Genomic DNA, 14,447 nt, shown 5'->3' on the forward strand with positions numbered 1-14,447 from the left:
GATAAAAGAAATGTTAGTTTTGTGGCATTGGACATGTGACAATGGAAAGAGAATCAGAGAGAAAATCCAACATAATGTATGTACCTAAACTCCATACTGAAGAACTGACATTCTGAATCTCTTATATAAAAATTGACATTAAAATACAATTATGTATCTGTACAAATAAAGTAGTAGTGGTAGGTACAATTTCTCCAATTCTAGACATAAAGAACATGACAATGATTTGAAGCTGTATTTTATTTATAATATAGTCCAAATATTATTCTGAATATAACTTTTTAAGTAGATATTAAAATTGCAACATCAAACCCTTGTGCTGTATGCATTCAACTCATCTCTCTTTTACAAAAACCTGCTACTGCCCAGCAGGAATCCAGTATCTACTTAACATTTCGACATGATGGTATCCGAGGCATTTACATTACCATAATTCAAGAAAGAAAAAAGAGTTGTGAGAAAATGTATGGAAGTGAAAGTAATGTGGCAGCACAAGAAGGGGAAATTTAATAGAACTTATAGTTCTCTAGATATGGCATAGACAGATGAGTACAAAATTGCTGCAGACGAGTATAAATTTGCTGTGGCAGTAACCAGGCAGGCGTGATCGTGGTCTATCTACAGCCCCTGATGCTGTTATAGATGCCTAGTAGATGGGCTTCCTCAAAGGTATGTTCTGTGCTCTGATACAGAAAAAGGTAACCCCAAAATCAAGTAAAGAATCTCTTTTACACCATTTATTCTATTGTCTCACTGATTACTGGTAATCCTTCTCAGTTCCTGCCTATAAATTTACACACCAACATCATTCCTGCAATGGGATTTGATCAAAACAATTTAGCTCTAACATAAGTTAACGCTATATGTATCGAACCCAGGAATAACAAACCGAATGTCTGAAAACTGAAAAGAATCAGCAACATGGGCAAACAGAAGAGGTGGAGGTGCCGAGGAAAATAAGATGCTACTCTTGTAATGTCACGTATCTGTTATCAATCTGTAATACCTGTTAATCCACAGTAAAACCCACCGCTAAGCATTAAATGGGAAGGAGTGGCGCCTTCTCATCATGTTCAACCAGGTGATTTGCCTGGACAATAGCAAAAATGACAATTCAGAACACCTTTGGATCAATCAAAATCACATATGCACATCTATAATACGGCATTAAATGAAGGTGCTTACATCTTCATTTGCTCCAGCTGTCATATTTATGAAGGCTGCATCCTTAGACCTGGAAAATTATATACAGAAGTTCAATTAATCAGGCAGTTTTAAGCAGATTAATCTACTTTCCTGCAACTGACAGTATCAACCATGATCATTGTAAGAGCAGAATATAACCAGAAGCTTTGTATTGACGATCAGGATATTAAACGGAACTTCCTTTTACAAGAAAACAAAGGTATATAGACCTTGAAAATATGTCACTGCAATAGTCTATTTTCTTCGTGCACAAACATCACCAATGGGAGTTATCCAAGAACAATATCTAAAGATCATGGAATAGTTCGTACATGGAAAATGGACAGAAGCAAAGAAACGAATACCAACCTCTGGTTGTTTTTACCATCCATCATCTGCACACCACCATTTGGTGGTTCATCCTTAACCTTTGAAAGTGGCGAAAAGAACTGAAGAGGAAGTATGAAAAAGAAAGAAGCCAAGAGATAAGCCAAATTTTCAGAAATTTATATCTCCATCTCTATGTGTCACAAATTTAATTTGAGTGTCAAAAGTGTGAGCAAGTTAACGAGGTAGAAGCAAGCCTAATACTTGCCTGGTGCATGGAGATGAACACAATAGAGATTCCTAAGATAAAATTCATAGTCAGGGTATGACCAAAAAGTGCAGCAGATGCTATTCCTGTAAAAATTGTGGCTACCGTTGACGAGTACTTTTTCAAAATTGTATCTGCAAAAACAGGGTAAAGGATAATGTCAACGCAATTGTGATCTCGGTGGTTCATAGAGCCAGAGCTTAAGATGCATGATTAAGTCTGAAATGCATCTTAGTTATTCTCAGCCCATTTACAGTTTAACTCTTTTATTGGCAACTGACTTTTGATAAACTATAATTACTAGAGGATGAGGGCTTTGGCATGATTGAGACTCCTCCACTCGTTCTACAACACACTTCGTCCAGTATCACATAAACTAGATCTTATAACTTGTTTCTTCATTTTAATCCTGTTATCATTACTGAGCTCTAATGACAGTACAATCTAATTCCCAACATATTTACCAATCAAATTCAAAAGAAGTTTAAATCAACAGTTATTTATCTCTTTCGTAGCAACATCGCATAATTATGGTAGACTTTCCAACAAAAACAGCTCAATACAATGACACTTAACAATGTAGATGCATTAAAAAATTAAGAAAAGGAAATGTGACATGGCTCAATCACCTGCATATTTGAAAAAGAAAGAAGACAAAATTCCTTGTGCTGCATTGTTGCATATCAAAAGCATGGTAGCCTTTGAGTGTCCTTGCAGTATATCCAAGCTGCTAGGGCCTAATAGCACATAGACGCTTAAGCAACAGATCAAACTATCATGCACATGCATGATCAGCACATTTAGCATGTACCAGTCAAAAACACATCACAGTATATGCAGCAGTGGTCACTATCACCATCCTATCAATCTCAGAAAAATAAGTTGCAAGCATAGGGATACACTACAGTCAGAATCCATGTTCACAATTTCAACAATCCTAGATGATATTATACATATTTCTGAAGCATACCTGTATTGTCTGCACTTACACTACACCACAAGTGTAGCTTATAAATAAATTTTAACACAAATCATTTCTGAAGTCAGTTATTAAAATACCAAAATGATCATATTTCTCGGAACCTGAACAAATGCTTCACGGAAATGGATAGTTGATAGTAGTCAGCAATACTAAAATAAATCTGCACACTGCATGTCCATACCTTTAAAAATGGCAGTTACTAGGATCGCTAAGAAATTGAATATGGCACCATAACCGTACAGAAAGAGGTTCTGCATCAAGAGCAGAAAAGCCAAAGAACGTGAGGCTTGTATGACAATAAAATTGTAATTTGCACAAATCCATGGAGGTGGAATTAATCAAGATGAATCACAAGGTTTCTATAATCAATTCTTATAATTGCTAAAGAAAATGAAAGCAATCGTAAACAACAATATACTCAAACTCAAACTTCGTTACTGTTAGAAGTTGTATTTATCCCACATCGCTTAGTTACTGGGCTGTTATAGTATATATAAGTGGATTGGGCACCCTCTTTCTTTGACCTAGCTTTTAGGAATGAGTTTTACCCAAGCCCATTTATCATGGTATTAGAGCCGGCCGCATCCCTTGGTTACCGGGCTATTATAGTGTACATAAGTGGATTGGGCACCCTCTTCCTTTGAGCTAGCTTTTGGGAATGAGTTCTACCCAAACCCATTTATCAATTACCAACATTCCCAACCTCACAAAAGTTAATCATTTCACTCCAACAGAGCGGCAATCAATGAAATAGATCTCATGTGAAACCTAGGTCAGCAATACATGATAGAATGGCAGAAACTTGCCTGAAGGTAAATGCTAGTGTCAAACTGACTCTTCAAGGCATACTCATTGTAGACTGACGCTAATGATGGAACAGTCGCCTGCATCAAGTCCAAAAGTTGTTTCTTCATATTACATTTTCCAGCACAATCTGCTAGAATACTGCTACTGCCAAGAGGAGATTAGTGCCCGAAACCAAATTGCATTCTAGACAGCAGGAAAAGTATTGGGAAAATGTGAACATATTATCTAGAACACTAGATAAATGAGAACCTCTTATGTGTATCCCAGCAATCGGCAATGAGTAAATTCAGTAATAATGCCTACAAAGTAACAGCAAGTTATATAACCCCAGAGACATGTCTGTCCAATATGATAAAGGGTTAGGTTTTATATGCAAATATATGCTCAAGTAGGGTTCCTATGTGATGCGCGCATGTTTTCCCATAAATGGACAAATATTTTACATATATAAAGTACATTTAGGTAGACTATGAACATTCATTCATATGAAACATGCACAGAGTGCATCTTTGTCATAGTACCTATATGCCATAATTTAAATAGTTTTGATGAGTATGATCATATTTACTTTGCATAAGATGTAGTTAATCAGAACTGCACAGACACGTAACCCAGACAAGAATTAAGAGTTTACAAGATACATACAAAAATTAGTGTGTACAGGTATGCCCCTGTTGCAACTGGAAGACCCATGGCAGTGGTGCCCCCTGGTAGAGATCGTAACTGGTTCACACTAATCCCAATGAGCAATAAAGCGAGAGCTTCCCACTGTTATAAAAACAATGAATTAATAGATCAAAGGAACAGTTAGGCCATACACACACTTTTATTGATCTCAGTTTCCTGCCAATAGTCTCCTCCAAAATTTTGAGTCACAGACCTGAATGATTGAAAATCGCCGCTTCATGATTATTTTCAATAAAACAGCAATTACCAAAACCTGAGAAGATTTTTCATGCACAATGAATTATAATCATTAAATACTTCATAAAAAATGAAACATAAGATAGAGTACATGTAAATTTTCTATCAATCTGCAAAGAGAAATGGATATACTTAGCCTAAGATAATGGCAGCATTGTCATAGAAATTTTACTCCAAATCCTATTTATAGACAGAGCATTGAATAAGTGCAGACCAGGCTGTATTTTAAAATAAGTTTGTAGCGTGTGCAAACTCTTACACTAAAAAACACAAGATTCATCATGAAGAATAATAAATATGGTCTGATCCAAGCCCTGTGCGAGAACTCTTACATTTTGAGAGCACATGGAAAAATTCATTGTAAACAATAAATAGGGTTGAAAGCATATAAAAAGTCATAAAAGGTAGGCCCTGCACAGAAAAATTGTGATTCAGAATATATTCCATATCTGTCTATGTCATGCCGTAAGGTACCTTCAAATTGCTTAGCATTTTCACTGTTGCGGGATTAAAGTACAGCTGCAGCAGAAAAGTAGTAAAATTAAAAGAGAAAACTGCCAAATTAAAAATGTATAAGAGTGACTAATTAGAGCTTCAATGCATTGTGGCTCAAAAAATCATTAAGATCTTTCCCCAATGAAATCACATAATATCATCGCAAGAAAATGTATGACAGCTCATTTATGAAAACTAGTACCTGCATAATAAATTTCAAATAATTATTAATAGCATAAAGGAAAGCTGGAACAGCAAGAAGCACATTGTTTCGAGCAGCCTGTAGCAGGAGAAAAACAAGAATGTCTAGAATTCAGATAATGTTATTCTGCTCAAGTAACATAGCACTCAGCATGTGAAAAGAGAAAGATAAACCAGAAATGCAACCAAAACTGCAAAAAGCTGTTAAGTATCTCAGCATCGTTCCAAATATTTATGAACCAAAAGTATCTTGCCTGTACAAAGGTAGAAACAGAGAGAGGAGGCTTGTCCCCAGTCTTTTTATGCCTGGCCTGAAGGAGGGAAAAGTAGAACAAGATAAGTAAGATCAAAGAAAATAACAGTCTGCCACTCCCTGGTTTCATGACTAGCCAAACCCGACATTAAGAATTCATCAAGAACAGTGTCAATGAAACTCGTTCACCAAGACAATTACAAGAAAAAGAAAAAAAGATGATATTCGCACTTGAATGGCAATCTTTTGAGATAGTTTTAATTGCCAAAAAAAAAAAAAAAAAAATAGCGCTGCGTCGTTTTATGTTGCATTCTGGAGTCTGGACTCCGAAAAAGACAATAAATTTGATAAGAAAAATCAGGGAAGTAGCAGTTACCTGGATACAAAGCATAAGGATAGCAAAAAGAACTTTAGCAGCTTCAGTCAAGAAGTTAACACTAATAGGGCTAAACTTGAATTGCCCATCCACTTTAGACATATAAACCAATATAGGCTGCCAACAAAAAAAAATAAAATAAAATAAAATAAAATAAAATAAAACCAAATGAGCCAAGAAATTAAAAAATAAAAAAGAAGATCAAGAAATAGAGAAAGTGAGAGCTATAAAGAAAGATGAGTACCTGAAGACCAACCAAGATGCAATCTCCAACAACCAAAAGAATGTTCAGCGCTCTTGTTTTAGAAGAGACATCGCTTCTGTGTCTATCATAAGCCCTCGAAACCGTTTTGCTTGTAGGTGAAATTTTGGAGTGACAAACGCTGCATTCTATCATCCTCCTCCCCACCACTCAAATCTCTGCATTCAGTTGAATTAACAATTAATTCAGACGGAGATATTGAGAGAAGCACAAATCATAAAAACTTGAGGTCCTTTGAAGCTATACCTTAATAAGATCACAAAGATCAAAACTGAGTTTGGCAGATCAGATAGACAGAGACCACAATTAGGAACAAAAGTTATATATATGTTTTATAGAAAAACAGAAGAAATAAAAAACAAAAAAAAAAAAAAAGGAAACTTTTCTTTTCCTTTTGGAGAAATGGATGCAAAGAGGTGATTGTTTTAATTTACTAACAGTGAGCTATTACGATTACTATTACTCCACTGTGAGTATTTTTTTATTATTAATTAATAAAATATATTTCGATTCTAGTAATAGTTACAAGGTTTGCTTTTTCACCATTTCTAGTTTTAATTATAATATTCTTTCAATTTAAATATTAATATATAGTTTGTTAAAACAGAGAATTCCTTTACATTTAAATAGTTTTTCTTTTAGCATTTTACGTTAGTGACCGGTGAGATTTAAAGTTGGCGTCAACTCCTTTTTTTGAATGAAACCTTTTCAGTGTTTTATAAATTGTTTTTTTTTTTTTTTCTTTCAGATTTTCAACTCTTATTCGAAAAGCAAGTATGAATCAGGTGGTAGTTTCTTTTGAAGTTTTTAAAGATTTTCAAAATTCTGTAAATTTCAACCTATTATTAAATGGAGGAGATTAAAGTCTATATATTAGCTCTTAATAATCTCTACCATCCATCGTTCCCAAATAAAACTCTTATCTTACCAAAATTGAGAGTTCACAAATTGTTAGCTAATGATGTGCAAATAAAGAAACTCTATGCAGATGTTGAAATGAATGAGAAGAAGCCCAACTCCCAGGAAAGATGCTGTCTCCTTTTCTTTTCCACTCCATGATGAGTCCCTTTCACATGAAAAATGCTAAAGAGATGAAGGAGTTATATATGTATGATATTATCAATTTCAGTGGATCCAGACAACCCACCAAATGTTGGTTGAGCTGCTAAGACACAGAATACAGCAGGCAGCATCTGATTGCCAATATCAGTACTTTCCCATTCCCCAATGCTTTCATCCAGACAGCACAGATCAATCCTAAGAAAGAAGCTTAACAAATTAATGGGTGCCCCTAAGGAGTTTATAAGATTCACTAGGCAATACACAGCGCCGAAGAACATGTTGGAGATAATCTAGCCTTCAATCACACTTAACTTCTGCAAGGAACATCTTTAATCTTCAGGAAGAAAGTTTTGGGGGAAGCGTTGATTTGTAATTATGAAGCTAAATATGTGCAGGAAATAGTCGACACAGATAATGACATCTTACTTATTATGACACAGAAGGATTACATGCAGTATTATGTCTATTTTGGCTGATATGAAAATGGAAAAGAAACTACTATTTTAACAATTATAGAAGATTAGGCATAAAACTTGCTCAAAATTAAACTTCAAGTTCAAATTGAACAACTATGTAAATATGAGCTGGAAAATTATATCTTGCTGACTTCCACAAAATGTGCATCTTCTTTTTCCAAGTTTTGGAGATAACACAGATGTATATCTGCAACCATACTTGACAAAATGACAGAGCATACAACGTTCGTACATGCTATGCTCATACAGTTGCAGCTTTGAGAGAAAGAAAATCAGAAATTTTGTTCGTGTAGAAGTCTGGTTGGATGGAGTTATTAGGGCTCTGAAGCATTGACAATGAAGTCACACCTGCACAGAACAGAAGGCCTCAATTAGATTAGATGATGAATGGACTGAAATTTAAGCAGGATAGATTGTGCAGGGTCTGCTTACCTGAGAGAACAAGAAGAGTTTTGCAACCACCATTTTGTCCAAACAGAATATCAGTATCTAATCTGTCCCCAACCATGCATATCTGTGACTTGAGAATCCCAAACCTGTAATTGATGAAACCCATGAAATCAGTAACTAGTAAGAGGGATTAAGTATCTATTGAGAGAACTATTTACGGATATTTCCACTGGATTTCTCTCTGAACATAATATATATCATGCTTTTTATATATTTTATATAGTATCATTATACATATTAAGGCGTCCGCCTAATAAATAGAAAAAGAATACTCGGTTTATACTAAAAATGTTCAAGTAAGAAAGAGAAGTGAAGATAACATATATATGGTGTGTAAGAATTTTGACGCCATACTTATTTGCTAAGTAATCCATCATAAAAGTTGAGGGCTTTCCAACAACCAGTGGTTCACGCTGAGTTGACCCGGCAATAGCACCAACCATGGAACCGCCACCTGTAATAGGAATGCACAGCAAATTAAGGAAGAACTTGCATTGCAAAGAAAATTAATGACTATTTTATGATAATGAATTTGATCAGAATGGGCCTTAATTTTAACTTTTATAGGAGGAAAGAAGTTTCATGATGTAAGTTCCTAAAACTTTTCAGGATACGTGTTGTTTTTTTAACAATGATGGTTTCAACCACATCCCAAGAATGGGAGCACAATCCTGGCAGTTGACCAATTTTACCAATTATAATACCATTGCATATTCTCAATCAACATTACCTCCTATGATTTCAACCACCACACTCTCAACCAATTTAGAATTCATTTTTCCCTGGTGCCACTGTTATGAAACTCTTTTAAATCAAGGCACTACAAGTATACTAATTCTTTTATTTGAAATTGGTAGCAAGAAGGTGAGAACAAGAAATACATAAAAACTATCTACTTCTGCATGCAATTACTGTCCATCAGAGTGCCTGTTCTTCCTCTTATCTATTTATTCAAAGACTTGAAGTAATCTTCTTTCAAGAGTATAAAATACTATGGAATGCAAAGAACAGGCAGGAGAGATGAGCACCTGCCCATTCCTGAGCATCTGTTAGGTGAGTGACAGCATCACGATTTGTAGCAATGAAGAGACACCCGGGATTTTCCCTCACACATAGTGTTCCATACCTTCACACACAGAGACAAAGCTGTTGATCACTGTGATCAGATATAACTTTATGAGGAACAAACAAAAATAACTACATTTGTAGGGATTATACTTCTTTGAAATGTGTGCGTCTATGTACATGCTAGTGCCATACTTACTGGACTTTGTAGTAGTTGAAATAACGATCAAATCCAACGACAACTGCCCCGACCTAATGACAAAGAAAAAATTCTTTAAGATGCCTAAATTTTGGGAAAGAGAAACTTCATTTTGCTCCTTCAATTTCTACTTGTCAAAAAGGAGAATGCAGAAACCAAGAAAGTCCCTTTCAAGTTCAGGAAGAGTCTTGAGGAAAATACAACCAGAAAAGCTTTAATCGAAAGCAAGTAAAGAAGTTTTACATCCTTATCATGTTCCATTAGAAACCCAGGCTTCAATTCTATCTTTTTCCCACCATCCTCCTGCATAAAAAAGAATACACATTAAAAATAACACTAACATCTGCATAGTCCCAATGTCCGCAAAATTAGAAAAGAAAATGACAATAACGCTCACTAAACTCACCATCAGTGCACTACACTTATCAATGCTTGTAAATTTCAGAGAATATGACTATTTAATGGATATTGGAACTCATACTTACTGGTCCACCAAGATACTGAAATCCTGCAAGCTCAAGCTCCTTCAAGATGCCATCCTCACCTATCACATAAACCTGGCAAAAAAAAAAGCCCATTTCTTAATCCTCCATCAGCTTCATTCCGTCAACAAACACAGACTCAATGCTATGCTGCTCACTAGAGTACCATCCACAATTAATATTTGTCATATAACTTCAACATAACCTGTTTAGTAAGAAACTTGTTGATTACTAGGCAAATAAGAGGCTGCTTACCTTTTTCTCTTTTGGGAAATCAATGGACTTCAAGTATGCAGCAGCTGCAAAAGATGATGCAAAAATTTCCTCCTGAAACATTTACCGACTTCAACTTGAACTCGTTAAAAAAATCACAAACGTCAGAAGGGAAAATCGATATGGTAATTTAGAACTAACCTCACTGATGTTTAGGCCAAGTGTCTCAAACTTCTTGCCGTATTGTTTCCTGGACTTTGTTGAATTGTTGGTAACAAAAACTAATCTCTTGCCCTGGAAAAATATTTTAAAAAAAAAGTTGAAAATTATAACTTTATCATGAACGTATGGATTCCTGTTTTAGTATCCTATCATCATTACAGAAATAAAACTTAAATAAATAAGGAGTAGAAAGAAAAAGAGAAATGAAAGCAAACAAACCCTTGAACGAAGCATATCAAGAGTTTCAGGGACCCCATCAATCAATTTATCTCCTTTCCATATAACTCCTGCAAAAGAAAAAAAAAAAACAATCAAATCATTGAATCATCAAAGACCCATTGCACCAAGCAATTTAAGCGAAAAAAAAAAAAAAAAGGAAACGGAAGGATTTGTACCATCACAATCAAAGATAAAGGTCTCTACATAGTCAATAAGCTCATCAGCGTTCTTCAAAGGCTGAGTGGATGCTCTGGTCTCCATCCTTGAACTCTTTCTACTATTGTTTAACTTAAAATGAAGGTTCCATTTGGTGTTTGGTACAGCAAAAGAATAGAGAGAGAACCTCTTAAGGCCCAAGAATTTGGGGATTGTACGAGAAACAACAGCAGGTACTGACACAGAGGAAGAGACTACAGCTGTTCTGCTTAGCATCTCTATCTCTCTGTTGCTTGCGAATTTTCTCTTCCTTTTCTTTTATTTTTATTATAAAATTTCAAGATTTCACTTTTTGGGCGTGGCTTTTGAGATGGTAGTTAATTTGAGGCCGTTATAGCTTTCAGGGTTGTGTGGGTCACATTCTATGGCTCGTGCTTACATGGTTGTTCGTGGATGGATAGATAGATGGATATTATTGTTTTTCGTCATCCAATTAACAAGGAAATAACTCTTTTCTTTTTTAATTTTTTTTTTCTTTAATACTTTGAAATGTGTGCTTGCGGTCCCCTTGAAAAATTTGAGCTCCATTGCTTTCCGGCAAGTTGGTATTCTTTAACTTAAACAGAAAAGTGGCTTCTTTTCCCATTACTTAATGAGTGGTAGACAATATAATTTCAACTTTTTCCCTGCATAAGTTATAATCATTCATGTCCAGCCAAATAAAAGATTTATCAGAATGGGACTCCCAAAATGGTAATGGAATAGACGAGTTGATTGTACAAAGACCAAGCTACCATAGTGAAATCAGATTTTCTTTTGGTTCGGTATACACTTTCTTCCAGGCTAACATCAGGGTCTGACTGCTACAAGGCCAAGTTCATCCAGCATGATCATAGAATTCCAACTGCATCACAATCTAAGCAATTTGTGTTTCCATTTCTTCCACCGGATCTTCTTGATTATTTGCTACAACAAACTATAATCATTAGGATAGAATATATAGTAAGAATATCTAATCCACCACCTCTACCTAAATATGGAACTATACCTACAATAAAGAATAATCTTCCTAGCATGAACTTCATTATATTAAGCCTTATTAAACTCATCAACATATCACTTTTCAGGAGGTTGCAGTTTCTCACAGAAGTGAGTGAAGCCTTCAAGATTAAACCAGTCGTCTGTCATCTGCAATTTCAACAAAAGTGATACTCAATACTAGAATATATGATGCAGAATTCATTAAACAAACATGATAGCAAGAGCAAAAGCCTACAAAATATGGGTACTCCTTCACACTAAAGTCCAGGGGAGCTTGGTGCACAAACAAATCTATGAAGTAGAGAACATAGTTACCACACTCTTCACCATTTCGCTGCTGGGGCACCTGAAATGATATTAAAGATAATATCCAAAAAGCAAACATCAAAGGGGCTAGATCTGAAAAGCCTTAAAGAGCTCGGTTGTAGTCACCTTAGGCACCAATAATGGAATTTGTGAAATTGATTGCTCATATTCGGGCCTGCCCTCAGATCTGAAAATGTCCAATACAAACCTGGGGAGAAGAATGCTTTAAGTTCTCAATTTGACCTCAATAATGAAACTAAAAAGCAACTTGAGCCAAGATAATTCACACTTTCTTATTGCTGGTTCAAGCCGCCTTGGGCCTGCCATCTGAAGCGAATCCAGTAACAGCATACAAGGAGATCCATTTTCTGATTGTGAATCAAAGTTGCACAAGATCAAGAGGCTCCAATGACTCCTATAGAAAAACATTTCAAACATTAAGGTTTAATCTCATGCAATTGTCAAACAAACAAGCAACCTAAAAGGTCAAGCTATCAGGCGAGATCGTAAGAATAGTTTAAATATCTCTCCTTTTGGGCTCCTGCTAGAGCTCGAACTTGGAACATCAGTGCTAAAGCTCATTAAGATAGTTTCGATACACCCATCGGTTTGAAGCATGGATAAGCCTGCTGAAATTTAATTAACAAATGGCCACAACTAGGAATCAAACTCAACCATTTTTGGTCAAATACCATGTCAAAGAATCAGCCAACCTAAAAGCCTGAGTTATTAAGTGAGATCCCAAGAATAGTGTTAACATCGCTAAGTGGCAAAGAAAACAGGAAAAGATATACCAGTAAACGATAGGGACAAGAACATATTTCTTTGAAAAAATGTCCTTATCCTTGATCCAAGTCAACATATTCTCTTTGGAGGATGCAGTCATGTATACAGAAAACCATAGGCAGTCAAAGTATGTGAACAGCATCCTCTTATCTTCTGGGAAGTTGCTCCACAAATTTCTACACATACAAATAGATATCTGAATACATCATTAATAAATATTGAACACTAGACTGTCCCAAAAGAATACTAAAGAGAATGACTTACTTAAAGTGGTTGTCAAATGCTAGAGTGTCTAGCTTTTCATTTGATACCTCTTCAGCCTTTTGTTTTCTAATCCCCTTTCTTCGAGGACACTTTTTGTAAGGTCGAACTCCAATGTCCTCTGTAAGAGCATAGCAAAATCATCTATAAATTTCCCTATTCATCATCCAATATGAATTTACAACAGATGCTTATAAAAACTTATGATAAACAGTTAAATGCTAAGACATACGTGCTTACAAACTATAAAATCCTTATAACTATTAAACACCCTTGCTTTCAGTGGGCATGACTACATTGAACCTTCCAACATTCTAGAAAGCAAAATTAACTTGATTAGTGATAATGGACCAACCCATAAACTAAGTGGTGACCTGGTCTTGAGGTATTGTCACTAATTCAGCTCGTGGGTTTATGGTTTTGTCCTTTATAAGAAAAGGGCCCCAAGGAGGAGAGGTAGTAGCTGAAGTCTTCTCGACTGTTCGTCAATGTATCATGTGGTATTATCAATTAGAAACAAAAATATTGTAATGACCAATGGGAAGAGAGTACAAGGACTTTAAGTAGCTCAATAAGAAGAACAATCACGTAAAAGCAAGAGACTTTCCAGAAAAAGAAAAAAGAGTCAAACATGATACCAGAGAGAACAGCATCTCTTCTTCGCAAAACCATGATTTGTGTGCGTAAAAATATTCAGAAATCAGTAATGGACAGTGCTTCAAGACAAGACCACAAAAGCTGAATGATCATTCCCAAGCTGTTTTAGTTTCATATCAGTTTTGAATTCCAACATTATAGACCTCTACAACTTTTTTTCCAAAATGGGTAAGCTGTAAGCACATTCTCCACAAGTATCAATTCCCAGTTAGGTTATAGCACAATAAGAGGAAAAAGAAAAACAGAGCAAAAGATGAGGCTTTGATAGCACAAATTGGACATACATGACATAAATACAAATATAAATCAAAGCTTTTCTTTTTATTTTTCTTTTTCTTTGTTGGGGTGGGGGGGTTGCCTAGGAACCCAAAGAAACAAGAGTGAAGATGGAAAAAGCAAGGGTTCACCTGAATAAGGAGAGTCGAGATCATCGATGGTAATAATTCCATCCCAGCAAGGCTTCCTCTTTCCCATTGCTTTGATACTAAAGAAGCTTCAAGCTTTCTGTTCCTTTTTATGTTGAAATTTGTATTCTGATTTGGTAGGAGGTGCTGTGCTGTGCTTCTCGTGTCTATATATGTGCATACAAAAGTTGCTTGCTTTTCGTGCTTTCTCAGTCCAACTTCCTGACACAAAAAAAGAGAGGTCCAACTCCAGCCTCATTCATTGCGTCTGTTGACTTCAACTGTAGAATACCCGTTAACATTTTTTGCCTATTATTTTTATTTATTTATCTTTTAAATAAAAAGGTCAAAGATATATAAATTAAATA

General features: G+C 35.5%; 3 protein-coding genes across 12 annotated transcripts; all 3 read right to left on the reverse strand.

The window, feature by feature from the left end:
• Positions 1–298: 298 nt before the first annotated feature.
• On the reverse strand, positions 299–7,524 carry LOC8274236 (CMP-sialic acid transporter 4). Of its 4 annotated transcripts, none has more exons than XM_015716712.2 (17): positions 6,327–7,524; positions 6,063–6,238; positions 5,819–5,935; positions 5,444–5,500; positions 5,191–5,268; positions 4,968–5,012; positions 4,450–4,509; positions 4,215–4,337; positions 3,819–3,868; positions 3,569–3,707; positions 2,944–3,013; positions 2,410–2,517; positions 1,781–1,914; positions 1,555–1,634; positions 1,186–1,234; positions 1,031–1,090; positions 299–811 (listed from the first exon to the last, which is right to left on the reverse strand). In XM_015716712.2, the coding sequence occupies exons 2-16, from the start codon at positions 6,213–6,215 to the stop codon at positions 1,040–1,042; spliced, it is 1,314 nt and encodes a 437-aa protein (XP_015572198.1). In that variant the 5' UTR covers positions 6,216–6,238; positions 6,327–7,524; the 3' UTR covers positions 299–811; positions 1,031–1,039. The 4 variants fall into 4 exon arrangements, with proteins under 4 accessions (XP_015572198.1, XP_015572197.1, XP_015572196.1 ...); XM_015716711.2 differs by having other exon boundaries at positions 1,007–1,090; XM_015716710.2 differs by having other exon boundaries at positions 299–1,090.
• Positions 7,525–7,662: 138 nt separating this feature from the next.
• Positions 7,663–11,091, reverse strand: LOC8274235 (phosphoglycolate phosphatase 1A, chloroplastic). Its single transcript, XM_002514747.3, has 11 exons — positions 10,645–11,091; positions 10,469–10,536; positions 10,229–10,321; positions 10,070–10,141; positions 9,818–9,889; positions 9,576–9,635; positions 9,333–9,385; positions 9,097–9,194; positions 8,423–8,522; positions 8,051–8,154; positions 7,663–7,966 (listed from the first exon to the last, which is right to left on the reverse strand). The coding sequence occupies exons 1-11, from the start codon at positions 10,898–10,900 to the stop codon at positions 7,860–7,862; spliced, it is 1,083 nt and encodes a 360-aa protein (XP_002514793.2). The 5' UTR covers positions 10,901–11,091; the 3' UTR covers positions 7,663–7,859.
• A 178-nt stretch (positions 11,092–11,269) lies between these two features.
• Positions 11,270–14,378, reverse strand: LOC8274234 (probable ubiquitin-like-specific protease 2A). Of its 7 annotated transcripts, XR_007216569.1 has the most exons (9): positions 14,083–14,378; positions 13,022–13,139; positions 12,766–12,933; positions 12,261–12,386; positions 12,098–12,179; positions 11,901–12,011; positions 11,770–11,812; positions 11,419–11,590; positions 11,270–11,310 (listed from the first exon to the last, which is right to left on the reverse strand). XR_007216569.1 is itself a non-coding variant. In XM_015716705.3 (8 exons), exons 1-8 carry the CDS (start codon positions 14,147–14,149, stop codon positions 11,541–11,543), a joined length of 765 nt encoding a protein of 254 aa, XP_015572191.1. In that variant the 5' UTR covers positions 14,150–14,378; the 3' UTR covers positions 11,294–11,540. The 7 variants fall into 7 exon arrangements, 2 of the variants coding, with proteins under 2 accessions (XP_015572191.1, XP_048232356.1); XR_001534941.3 differs by having other exon boundaries at positions 11,294–11,590; positions 11,677–11,812; XR_001534942.3 differs by having other exon boundaries at positions 11,294–11,600; positions 11,677–11,812.
• Between the last annotated feature and the right edge of the window lie 69 nt (positions 14,379–14,447).

Source organism: Ricinus communis, chromosome 7 (genome assembly GCF_019578655.1).
Source record: "Ricinus communis isolate WT05 ecotype wild-type chromosome 7, ASM1957865v1, whole genome shotgun sequence".
NCBI classification, from domain to species: domain Eukaryota; kingdom Viridiplantae; phylum Streptophyta; class Magnoliopsida; order Malpighiales; family Euphorbiaceae; genus Ricinus; species Ricinus communis.

Excerpts from the sequence above, each read along its gene's own strand:
- LOC8274236 (XM_015716712.2), bottom strand. The coding sequence starts at position 6,215 with ATGATAGAATGCAGCGTTTGTCACTCCAAAATTTCACCTACAAGCAAA. Across the intron at positions 5,936-6,062 it reads GCATCTTGGTTGGTCTTCAG|CCTATATTGGTTTATATGTC; the intron begins GTACTCATCTTT and ends TTTTGTTGGCAG. Across the intron at positions 4,510-4,967 it reads AAATGCTAAGCAATTTGAAG|GTTTTGGTAATTGCTGTTTT; the intron begins GTACCTTACGGC and ends AAATCTTCTCAG.
- LOC8274235 (XM_002514747.3), bottom strand. The coding sequence starts at position 10,900 with ATGCTAAGCAGAACAGCTGTAGTCTCTTCCTCTGTGTCAGTACCTGCT. Across the intron at positions 9,195-9,332 it reads TTCAACTACTACAAAGTCCA|GTATGGAACACTATGTGTGA; the intron begins GTAAGTATGGCA and ends CTGTGTGTGAAG. Across the intron at positions 8,523-9,096 it reads AGATGCTCAGGAATGGGCAG|GTGGCGGTTCCATGGTTGGT; the intron begins GTGCTCATCTCT and ends TTCCTATTACAG.
- LOC8274234 (XM_015716705.3), bottom strand. The coding sequence starts at position 14,149 with ATGGGAAAGAGGAAGCCTTGCTGGGATGGAATTATTACCATCGATGAT. Across the intron at positions 12,387-12,765 it reads CTTGTCCCTATCGTTTACTG|GAGTCATTGGAGCCTCTTGA; the intron begins GTATATCTTTTC and ends GTTTTTCTATAG. Across the intron at positions 11,591-11,769 it reads TGAAGGCTTCACTCACTTCT|CAAATAATCAAGAAGATCCG; the intron begins GTGAGAAACTGC and ends AGTTTGTTGTAG.